This window comes from Dinoponera quadriceps, unplaced genomic scaffold, assembly GCF_001313825.1.
Source record: "Dinoponera quadriceps isolate SergipeBrazil2010 unplaced genomic scaffold, ASM131382v1 scaffold3127, whole genome shotgun sequence".
Lineage (NCBI taxonomy): Eukaryota > Metazoa > Arthropoda > Insecta > Hymenoptera > Formicidae > Dinoponera > Dinoponera quadriceps.
In genome coordinates, this window is record NW_014557143.1 from 150,200 (window position 1) to 162,404 (window position 12,205).

At 43.9% G+C, this 12,205-nt stretch overlaps 1 protein-coding gene across 3 annotated transcripts; it reads right to left on the reverse strand.

The window, feature by feature from the left end:
- Window positions 1-1,875: 1,875 nt before the first annotated feature.
- LOC106748732 lies at window positions 1,876-11,831 on the reverse strand. Of its 3 annotated transcripts, none has more exons than XM_014627557.1 (5): window positions 11,491-11,831; window positions 8,452-8,724; window positions 4,679-4,867; window positions 4,465-4,600; window positions 1,876-3,191 (listed from the first exon to the last, which is right to left on the reverse strand). In XM_014627557.1, exons 2-5 carry the CDS (start codon window positions 8,672-8,674, stop codon window positions 3,053-3,055), a joined length of 687 nt encoding a protein of 228 aa, XP_014483043.1. In that variant the 5' UTR covers window positions 8,675-8,724; window positions 11,491-11,831; the 3' UTR covers window positions 1,876-3,052. The 3 variants fall into 3 exon arrangements, with proteins under 3 accessions (XP_014483043.1, XP_014483042.1, XP_014483041.1); XM_014627556.1 differs by having other exon boundaries at window positions 11,191-11,831; XM_014627555.1 differs by having other exon boundaries at window positions 10,317-11,831.
- Window positions 11,832-12,205: the final 374 nt, after the last annotated feature.

Here is a 12,205-nt window from a genome sequence, read left to right on the forward strand (position 1 = left end):
CCCCCCCCCCCCCTGTTTATGCTGTCCCGGTGACTATTGGATGCACAAGAAAACTTCTTAGACAAATTTAATTCTTTTATGTAAAATACAATGATCAATATTTAAAAAATATTTAAAAACTTTTAAACAATGAGGGTTGTCAGTCTTAATTTACTAGAACTGTTATGGAAAAGGAGAAAGTCCCCCCCCCCCTCTCTCTCTCTCTCTCTGGGCGAATCTTGTGGCGGATCACGTTTGATAACCTTAAATTACGCATATACACATTCGACGATTGTGTATAGTTAGATTTGCAGAAGCCTTGGAACTTTTTGATTATATCGATCGATTCATTTGCACCGGAATGTTATCAATCATGCGAAACATAAGGAAAAAAAATTATTGACGCGTGCGTTTGATTTGAGATACCATACTTGACTGCTACCAAGAGACACCCGCAAAGTATCCGTCTCCAATTTTGATGAGACTTGACAAACTTGTAGAGTAGCCAAAATTATCCCCTTTCCAGCTCCTTTCAAGTTTTATCGCCTCTATACCATCTCGCCAACTAACGGAGATGCAAGGAAACTTCCTAGCAAATATTTTATGGTTTTTCATGTGAAATGTAGTGACCTATGTATGTATTAGCAGGTAAATATGTCTCAATCAATGAAATTTTATATTTAAATTATACGAACTATATATATCCCTCTTTCTGTTTCTGTGTTCGTATAATTTAAATATAAATAATTTCATTGATTGTTATATGTATATATAGATGAACATACTTCTGTAAGTCGTGCTTGGTGGTATGCGTGAATACTCCACCATTGTTACTACACGATTCACCACCAGAATCACGATTCTCGGAAGTTAATCCGTCTAAACATATATGTGGATGAATAAAAAAAAAGGGGGGGTTACTTTCTCCTTTTCCATAACAGCTCTAGTAAATTAAAGCTGACAACTCTCATTGTTTAAAAGTTTTTAAATATTTTTTAAATATAGATCATTGTATTTTACATAAAAGAATTAAATTTGTCTAAGAAGTTTTCTTGTGCATCCAATAGTCACCGGGACAGCATAAACAGGGGGGGGGGGGGCGATAGTTTAAATCTCCAAAACTTGCATCTTGCCGGAAATATCCGGACTTCGACCGGAAGGGGTTAACTTTATTCTACTCTCTCCTTACGACGAAGGAAGTCATCTTGATTGATGACGTCAGAAACGAGAAAATACGCGTTGAGAATTTTTCCAAAACATTGAAATAAAAAGATGCCCATAAAATGACGCTTGCAACAAAGGAGCAGATTTCTTAAATATTCCAAAAACTTTCCTCTTTTGCAGTAATAATTGATAAATGGTAAAATTAACGTAACAAAATGACACTAATAAAGTAATATAAAGTGGGTTCGGTTAACTCTAACAAATATACGTTATGTTTAATATCTAAAGTTTTATCCGCTTTTCTTTCGCTCGCTCTCGTATTATTACGTAAGTCGATGACGATAATAATTATCTTTGTGCTCAATTTACAACTTACGATAAGCACTTTATGTTCCCCCGAAACTTAACGCTTTTCCCGGTCAGAGCAACAAAGAAAGCCGTAAAACGATAGACACAATCGCGAGCACTTTCATGCCATCCGGTCTTTTTTAGCAGCAACCAAGCGGCATGGAAGTGCCACGATGCCCAGTACATAAATAAACGTCAACGCAGAATAATATAAAAAATCCGGCCACATATGAGAGATGTGAGAAAATTTCATATCGAATCTTCAAACTTAAACCTTCACTGTTAACTCGGTTTGTTCCCTCCTCAGTTTTACACGGTGAAGCCCCGTTGTTGCGAATGAATCGATCGACGTAATCAAAAGATCCCGCCTAATTTCGATTTTTCTATATTATCCCGCGTTCTCTTATACATCGTGATGTATCTTTCCTCGAGAGGAAGATGTATTATTCTCTCTCTCTCTCTCTCTCTTTTCCTGCCGCACACTAACAACTAACGATTACCGCCATGTACAATACACACGAGCCATTTTGCAAAGTATACAATAACGACGAAGCTTTTGTAACGGAGGGAATGTACACGGGGGAATATACATACGTATATACACATAAATAATAAAACAGCGAACACACAGATGATTCCGTTACATAAATACATAACATCAATCTTGTTCGCTGTTTTATTATCGTACCCGCGACATCGTTATAAATAAATACACCGTCGGAGAGCGAACTTGCTATTGTATTTACATTTCATGTCGCGTTTCACGTGCAATTTCAATCCGACTACAGATGTAACGTATATATATATAAGAGCGTACGTTATATATATATATATATATATATAAAGAGAGAAGAAGCGTAATATCGAGAAGTAACTACGTGAGATAAGTCGATGCCTCAAAGGAAAGGCAAATCACGGCTTACTTATCGGATATATCCTTCTTTACAACTTACTTAAAACCATACGACATATATCATCGTTTTAAAGAGCCCAGTCTAGTCAAAGTAATCGCCTTTGTAAAAAAAAAAAAAAAAAAAAGGGAAGAGGAAAAAAGAAGATAAAAAGAGAAATAGAGCACAGTAAATCTAAGGAGTTCCTCCGGAGAGGATTGTTGTTCACGAGTATCGAAATATATCGGGGTAAACTCGGCAGTGAAGTAACGCACTGTACGTGAGCACGTCTCTCTCGAATTTGAAATAGTGCATCATTTACACGCACACGTCTGTATATGAATGTTTTACAGTACGAACGATAGAAATCTCAGCTCCGGGCCGTTCGGTTCCGAATCGAATTATTGTCTAGATTGCGGCCTTATCGGTAAGACGTAATAATGTATAGATTAAGTTACAATAAAGCGTTTTTTTTCCATACACGATCTTGTCAATTCACGCGTCGCAATCGCGTCACTTGATCTGTTTATAGGAACTGCGCGAGGCAATCGGTCGTTCGCTTTCTCCCCTCCGCGAAACCCGAAATGTAAAAGATGTTACCGAAGTTCGCGCGTCGACAAGATCGCAGCGCGGATGCCCATTTCGTTAACGTCGTCGTTTCACCACGACGTTTAGTACAACATTATCGCTGCGGCTGTCTTCTCTTCGAGCGCGGGTATCGGCTCCAGGCGGTCGTCCTTCTCTCTGCCCGATCCCCAGCCGACTAATGCTATGCTAATGAGGTGCACGACACCGGCGCTAACGACGAGCCTAAGTGAAACAGACCAATTGTACTGTGAATCATCTAATTTGGTACAACAAAGTATCAGTTGGAAAAATCAGATTTTAAAGTACGATCTGACACACGGAAATATGAGTGAAAAATATGGGAATATGCCCTCTCCACATTTCTTAGAGCGAAATCTCACCCGAAAAATAGAATTATTTTTGGCTCATATAGAGGGAATTTTCTACTCTGAATCGGTGGGTGAATATTCTCACTTGAAATTGAAGAGTGAATTTGATGTACTCCACCGTCACGGGGATATATTATTCCTTCCAATCGAATGAAACATTCGCTCATGTGGAGTCTAAATCTTTCCTAAGTTTGAGCGAAACGTTCACTCTTGTGATTTCGAATGGCAATATTTTTACCATCGCAGCATGGAAGCGATTTAACTATCGAAAATAACAAGAAAATTCTTGAAAAAGTAAGAAAATAGTGAGTCAGCTTCAAAAAAGTGAGTCTTTTCCAAGTAATTTGTACATTAATAATTAAATTGTTTATTATACCATTCTTCTAAGAGATTGAAGACATTGACCCTGTAGTGACCTTCTTTGTGCTTGTTTTCAAACATGTTTAATGAAACGAGATAAAAACAATATTTGAATCCAGTTAAGCCATGTTACAATATATTTCCAGGATGTTAGAATCCCAGATTTCTTCATCATAAAATCAATTTTTGGTAAAAAATTTTAATTACAGATTTTTCCATTGAAACAGACCAGTCAATTTCGTAAGAGTAATAAAATTAATATTCCGTATTATCTAATTTAAGGGCACGGTCAAATGTGTTTGTGACAGCCAGTGCCTGTTTCTCCGACAAACCTAATAACAACAGCTTAAAAATAAAATCACAATTTTTCTTTTCACGAACATTAAAGTGTCATTGGACTGTCGTCGTTACTTTCTATTTTCTTTGAACTTTGTTTTGTTTTCTTTAAAGAAGCTAATTATTGAATATGATTTCTTAGCATCAATTTTTTTTTATGTTCAAGTCGAATAAGAACATGTGGGGAAAAATGAGATATTTCTAAATATGTGAAGAAACATGAGAAAAAGCAGTCGTTTCCATGTATATTGTTGTTTCGAGTAAAAATACGTCCATTTTTCACTTGTTTTGAGTGGGACCACTCCAAGAAATTTAGAGAGTGAAAAGTAACAGAAAACCATCGATACTTGACGGATCGATGACGCTTTGTGGCGATAAAGCGATGAAAAACGGGGGACTTTTTATACCTTCGGTAATAAGACTCAGCTTACCAGAACGAATAGCCAAGCTCGGCGGAGCCTTCGCTGGTCCACATATTGTCGATGTCCTCTTTCGGAAGCACATTGACGTACAGTCTTGTGTAATACTGCGCTAACCACGTGCAAGTGCTTGCTAAGCACATCAATACTGCAAGCAAAATAGTAATTGAGAATTCACGTCGTCGCGTATGACCGAGCTATCTGTGAATTTAAAAGGGAGACTCACGTGTTAAAATATTTATGAAATATACGCTAGGGATAGAAAGAATCTTCGATCTCGGTGAAGTAGCCGTGTTTAGAACCGCCAAGAGTGCAGCGAGCGCGGCCGCTACCAAAGCAGCCGATGTCGTCGTCAAAGTGCCGATCCAGAGGGACCAGGACATCACCGACGGGTCCTGGCGAATCATCTGAGGGACTGAAACATTATTAAATAAATATTTTAACACTGGCTGAGGTCTAATCAAGTTAATGACGGCACATTGCTTTCTTTAACGCGTTGGCTGCTGGCTTATCATCGATGACACACTTGGCAACAATAATATTATGATATATCTCTATTATAATATATATCTGATAATATCAATAATATTATAATAATAATAAATTTAAGGATCAGTCAATCATCGTCGACACATTCGACCCGTACAAAGTAAAACATAAAAATATAGCTGTGGCTTTTAATGGATATTATATCGACTTCTCAAAAAAATGGAAGAATTTTCTATACTTAAATGGTCAGAGGAATTTAACGATATATTTGCTTCCTGAATTTGAACTTTGGGCAAAGTGTTGACGCACAAGTTGCGTGTAATTAAATTACGTGCAGATCGGATGCATCGTCGTTTAACCCATTAGCTGCCACGATCCCCATTTGGGGCTCAAAACAAAACATAATTTGAGTATAATTATACTGTAATTATACAAAACTTTTTGTGCATATATATAACTTATCCGGCCAAACATTTCAAAAAAAAAATTTGGCAGTTAATGGGTTAAGTCTTAACCTTGACAGAAACATGTTAGGTCTACGAGGCCTTCTTTATTTCCCATTCCTCAGAAAAAAATTAAGATCCCCGTGTAACCACTGATATAATCAGTCTGATATAACGAGAACTGGTCTCCTTACGGCAGCCAGTCATCATCAAAAGGAACACAAACAACCACGATTTTCACAATTTTTTTTCGCGATGCAGGCCTGAGAGACCTATGATGTTGCGTAAGGATCGCGGGTGTTACCGTCAGGGTTAACAAAAAACTCGAAGACTGAAACGAGAGCAGCTCTCCCGATTAACCACGTCGCGTCTGCGAACACAATTCCGTGAAGTCCGCGTCTGAAAAATATGCGCGGCCTTTGGCGGGGCTTCGGACGTCTTTCGATAATGCGAATGCATCGCGCGCCGCGGAAACTAAAAGCCGCTGCTATCGCATTTTATGCTCGAGCGTAACGTACCGGCTCCGAGGAGAAGAAGAAAGGAAGAGAAGGAAAGAGAGAAAGAGAGAGAGAGACCGAGTAGTGGGAATATTTCGCGCATTACGCTTCCACGGTACGACGAAGTTTCCGCGAGACATTTCAACTTACGACGGCGTGAATAACGGATCATTGCACTCACCGGAGGCGGGTTGCTCCTAAGTAAAGTTTCGAGGCAGCAAAACCGCCCGGCTACGATTCCCGCCGAACGTTCTTTCCCTTCTTGGTTTTCGATTAATAAAAATTCGCAGTCCGTCTCTCCCTTTCTTCCCCGTGTTAAATCGATCAGCGCGCGCTGGAATCCGATACTCTTACCGCGGCCGGCATCGGCTGCAACGCTGATGATACGAGCACGTGAAAGTAGACCACGAGGCTTGGTCGTTGATTTTTGCGCGCGGGAAACTAGTTTCTGCGTCTATTGTCGCCGGCATACGTCTCGTAACTTCACGGTTTTTCTCGCCTCCTTTTTTTTCTTTATCTGAATACCCATTTGTTTACTTTTTTTTATTATACAACAGTTACTCGTCAAACAAAACGGCTTCTTAGTTTAAAGCTCCTGTGTTCTCTCACCTTGACTGTTCTTGTTTGATGACGTCAGAAGCGAGAAATCGCATGCCAATATATATCACGATATATACGTGGAAATAAAAGAATACTTGCATTCGTGATAGATTCAGCATACTTGTAAGAATGTCCGAACGCTTTCTTTTAACCTGAGCAATCAATAGGTGAAAATTTGTGCAACATGCAACTTGCGTTTTTAACTTATCTTCTCTCATGATTTCTGTTACGTTAATTTTATGATTATTTCTTAATTGTCCAGGTTAAGAGAAAGCGTCCAGACACTTTTACAAGTGTGCTGAATATATCACGAGTGCTATTTTATGCACATATTCTTTTATTTCCACGTGTACCATAATATATTTGAGCGTACGATTTCTCGCTTCTGACGTCATCAAACAAGGACAGCTGAAGTGAGCCACATAGAAGCCTTAAGACTCAAGATAGTCATTCATCAAGGCAGTCATAATGTGTTACTTAACCGTTTTAGTGCCGGGGGTTTTTAAAAATCCGTGTCGCCATGCAGCGCTTCGTTCATTCATCTGCGAGTAATGCCGATCGACGCGATCGCGCTGCTCTTTTTTTTCGTCGAAATATGCCGCTCGCGCTTCATTTCGTCAGTCATATCAGAAACGTTATACTAAACACTCAAAAGTTTGCGGAACCGAGCGCGTTGCGAATTGACGATCGTGACCAAACATCGCGGCACATTTCACCACAGTACGCGATCGCGCTGCGTGGCGCTAAAACGGTTAAAAGACGACGATCCATAGTGTACTCACTTTTATCGATAAAAGTGCCTCGAGAAGTGGCACAGGAACTATCCGATTGAGAAGCCACATTTAAGGCACCTTTGTCGATAAAAGTTCCAGAATATGGACAATTGTCTTTAAATAAGTCTTTAAATAAAAATTGTCTTTGAATAAGGCACAATGACTGTCTCATATCTAGAACCTTAAACTAAAGAGCCCTTCTGTTTATAATTGATGAGAAATCATTGTATAATATAAAAAAAAAGTAAACAAATAATAATGTAGATAAAGATTTAGGGCATAAAATATTGTCTTACAATTATAAGTTAACGATTCTACTAAAGTCCTTATTACAGGAACTTTACACACACACGACCGAGGACTTAAGACATGGAACATTATTTTAAACCGATAAGTCAGCCATTCTACTAAGGCTTTAAGAGTCTGGACACAGTCATGTTTAAGTTAAAACCGGGAATTCATAGGCATAATACACAAAACGTTCAAATACAACTAAAAAATGGGTGCAAACCAAAATAAATTACTAGATGATACAACTAGAGACTTGCGTCGACCTTTGTTTCTCGCAATCTTTGGCATCGTTTCAACTGGAAGCTTACTCAAACCGTGGCGGAGCCGGCCAGATATGGTGTCCAGACTCTTATTATAGGGACACTATACATACATATGCGTTTGTGTTCCCGAAACGTCCTAAGCGCGGTCGTGGAGCGGGCGCGTTTACCCTTCGAACCGATTAGAGCCGGCTGAATGAAAGAGAAACGCTTCTCACAGCGCGTGCCGGCGATTCTGTTGTTCTTCTCCGGAAGCGCCGCCGGCGTAACAGCCTGCGTAAAACTCGCTCGCGATTATTATGCATTGTTGCGCCGGCGAGATTCATCGATCGCGCGGGATCGACGAGATTCCTCGGCGTCGCGCGGCGGTCGCGATTTTCGCGCGCTCCGCCGGATGCGGATTATCTCTCGGCGCGTGTCCTTTACATCGGGATAATCGCCGAACGGAATGCCGTTCGCTAACGGTAATGTCCTGCCGCGTGTATCGATTTTCCGATCGGACAGCCGGCTGTGTGTTAATCGGCTTGCATACCGCCCAAGGTTGCGATATCCTGCGAGCGTTTTTCGCGCGAGCGCGGCTATGCGCGAAATGCAATCAACGTGGCGGCCTCGAGAGAGAAAGAGAGAAAGACACCCCCCGGCATACCGGACACGTGATACGTCCTCCAACCGTAAGCGACGTTTAATTCCTTCTTGCCCTGCAGCAGCCCGAAGTGAATCCTGCCAGCGCTCTCCTGAGGATTCGGCGTCCTCCACGGGCGTGCCTCCACCCAGTGCTGCGTGACCAGGGCGGCGCAGACGAGGCCGCCGCCCAGCAACGACAGGAAGAACGTAGCGAAGATCGTGCCTCTGCGGAACATCGACGTCATCCTCGGGTCGCGCGTTGACGGTCCTCCAGCTTTCGGGAAGTTCGCGAGCACTGGAAAGTCAGCGTGGGAACTCAGTGTTAGAGAGAGAGAGAGAGAGAGAGAGAGAGAGAGATTTCGCGTTCGTCGCTATGCATCGAGGGAGATCCTTTCCGAGGCTCTCCGTTCAAGCCCGCTGAAGATTCGCAGAGCGAGAGTCGTCTCTTCGAAGAGGCAAAAGGAAAGATCCGAGCCCGCTCGTGAAACGCATATTTCGCAAAACACGCGGCAAAGTAAAAAGAAGGCGCAGGTAGCGCGGAAAGCAAACGTCTCGGCGATCTCCCGCGGAATAGCGCGTAGTCTCGCCTCGCTGCATCTTATTAACATCATCCGCGCGTTACGCCGTACACAGGAGAACCGGCCGATCGCAGCCGGGAGAGGGGAAAGGGGAGGCCTCCGCCGGAATAACAGTAGAAATTTTTCACGCCGGAACGATCCCGCTGAAGTCCCTGCAAGAGTCTGGACGACGTACGTCTGATCTCTGATCGATGTGAGCTTCCGGGAGTTGGAACGATGTCAAAGCTTTCAGCCGAGCGACAGCGCAAAGATTCACCGTCGACCGAGTCTGCGAAGTGCGTTGAGAGAAAAGCGAATCTGCGCGCGCTTCATATTGCGTCTTTTGGAAAGCAAACTGATCAATGCAGGATGTTCGATGTGTAACTTTTGACTTCGTCATCCTCATGAATATTCTTACGCTTCGTCGTAAAATGAATTCCATCTCCACCCTGAGGAGTTTCATTTACGAAATAATTATGTCTTGTTGAAAAGAAATATCTGTTATACATGTGAGAAAAATCGTTGCCAGGTCATTGAAAACTAACATTCCGGTTTATTTCAATAGTGTTTGAACATTTCGTTTCTAGTTTTAAAATAAAACGTGGCGGCCACGATGTCCGGACTCTTATTACAGGGACTCTGGTTCCCCCGAAGACGCGGCGTCTGTGTTCTCCCCGGAGAGGATCCTCACGGATCGGACGGCCGGGGATCACGCTGGTCGGCAAGAACGGACGAAAGGTAATTAAGAGTAATCTCTCAGCTGAAATCTCTCCCCCGAAGAAATAGATAATCTCGGGAGCGCGATTCTCTCTTGGCGCGTCATCGTGCCCCGGCACCGTTCCTTTCCTTTCTCCCTGCTCTCCGTTTTCTCCGTTCGTTTAACCGAGCGGAGAAAGAAAGAGAACGAGACGCGTCGCGTGGCCATTGGCATAATCTACTCGACGACAGTCACCATTTAAATTATGCCACACACAGAAACGCCGCTTTCGCGAGCAATTATCCGGTCTGCTAGAGCCCAATCTGCGGCGTGGCGTGAAAGCGCCACGAGAGAGAGAGAGAGAGAGAGAGAGAAGCACGCGTGTTCGTAGGAGCTTCGCTAAAGCTGGGGAGGAGCAGACATGCACTGAGCGAACGAACGAAGAACGAACAGCAAACTTTCGTCGTTGGATTAGAAAAAAAAAACACGTCACGAATCCGAACGTTTCGGACTCGATTTGTTCATAAAATTTATCAAATGATTTTCAGATGATTTTCGCGTGCGTTCAGACGCGAATAAAATATTACACCTTTCGCACCTTTCGAGTTCCTTGGCGATCGCGGAAATAATCACCTTGACCGTGGCTTTCCGCGAAGTGGACCTGGTTGAGGCTCCTGGAAAACTCGCCCTGCTTGACCTTCTGCGAGAAGTCGGCGTTGCCGAGCTTCCTGGAGAACTTGACGCGGCAGTTGGTGCGCGGGGGCGGGCCGGTCCTCAGCAGCGACGAGGCGGCCGGCTTCGGTCGTTTGGCGAAGGTGTAGGGGATCGTGTAGGGCTGCGCCACGTAGAAGTAGATCGGCCGGTAGTCCTCGTGGAGCTGCTGCTGGGGTGACGGCAGCTGCTGGCTGAAGCCGCAGCCGTTGCCGGTGCAGCCGGTGCCGTACACGCTCGGTGCGCCGTTGCTGCACGCGTACGAGTTCGCGTAGTGCACCCCGTAGTGGTTCGCCGTTTTTCGCGAGTGACCTTCCACGGTTCTCGACGAGGGGGAGCCCGGAGGGAGGGAAGAACCGCTTGTCTCCCGTTTCTTCTCTCTTCTTTCCTACACTCGTGCCGCTCGTCGGACGGTCATCGCCGGGACGAGTCCTCTCACTTTTCCCGGTCCTTCTTTACTTGTCCGCGGGAACGACCTGTTCTTCCTCTCGCCGGTGCGATCATCCGAGATCACTTCCGGCAGTCGCCGCTTAGGCGATCCCTGAATAAAAACGTCGTCGTCGTCGTCGTCAAGAAACTCGCTCTCGACTTTCATTTATCAGAATGATCGTTCTCTCTCTCTCTCTCTCTTTTCCCACACGACTCGTCTTTTTCAATCGGTCACTCCAGGTCACTCTGCTATTACCAGCGCGCTACTCGAAAATCGCGGAAGTAACTTAGCATCCTCCTCTCTCCTCTCTCCTCCTTTCTCAAAGGCGACCGACGTCGCCTCGCGCGAACGCCGGTGTGTACTTACCTTTTTAATGGAAGAAGAGCGCTCTTTAAAGAGGAGGGCTTAGCGTTAATCTCCAGCTGAAAGTCGCGAGCCCTGCAACGACGTGGTGCTCTTTTTCCTCTCTCTCTCTCTCCCCCTCTCTTATCAGAGAAGCTATCGGAGAAGCCACAGGTGGTGGATTGCGGAATACCGTTCGGGCGCCACCACGAATCTTTTATTACGTATATTTCAATGGACGGACGGCTCTCTCCTTCTCTCTCTCACAAGATGAGAGGAGGATTCTCTCTCTCTCTCTCTCCCTCCCTTTCTTCTAATTGTCACCCGTGAAGCTTCTCTCAATGACGCTTTCCTTTCACGCGTGTCGTCCTGCTTAAATTACCGCGTCGACTCGCGTCCTTGTTTCCTTTTATCCTATCGTCTAATTCGTTTTTTTTCTCCGGCCTCCTCTGCTTCTACCTCGAACGTCGCGCGTGATTCCTCGGGATTCTAAAACGCCGACGCTTCAGAACCCTCCTCGGGTACCGTTTGATGTCGTGCTTCCTCAACAGTATCTTAAAAACGAGCGTATTTTCACCACATGAGGCTGCGCGGTCCGTCAACTGCAAAGAGAAATTAGGAAACGTTAGACGGTGACTGTAATGCGTCGGGTGATTAATTGCGTTACGTGCGTCGGATGTAATCCGACTCTCGATTAGAATCGACTTGGACAATTTCCTGGCGAAATTCCGCCTCTTCGTCTCCACTCTCCACCGCTCGGCCTCAAAATTTCATATCGCGGGGATAACAAAGTTCCTGCACTACTACTGGAATATAATGCTTTTGTATAAAAATTCCAGATTAAAATTGACAAACGACGGGGAACTTCGCCGCACCGAGAAAATAGAATTTCATTTCGCATTGACCTAAATTTCGAACGAGGAGGAATCGGGCGCGCGCGTCTTTAAAGCAAAAATACACAAATCCGTCGGGCTGTCTGCCATTTAAGGTCGCGCGAAATGGAATAAGGAAATTTCACCGGGGACGCGGAAAACGAAAG

Bases quoted from the DNA above. Each gene is read 5' to 3' on its own strand.
- LOC106748732 (XM_014627557.1), bottom strand. From the start codon at position 8,674: ATGACGTCGATGTTCCGCAGAGGCACGATCTTCGCTACGTTCTTCCTG. The intron at 4,601-4,678 runs GTGAGTCTCCCT...TTTTGCTTGCAG, and splicing joins TTTCATAAATATTTTAACAC to TATTGATGTGCTTAGCAAGC. The intron at 3,192-4,464 runs GTAAGCTGAGTC...TGTTTCACTTAG, and splicing joins GAGCTTGGCTATTCGTTCTG to GCTCGTCGTTAGCGCCGGTG.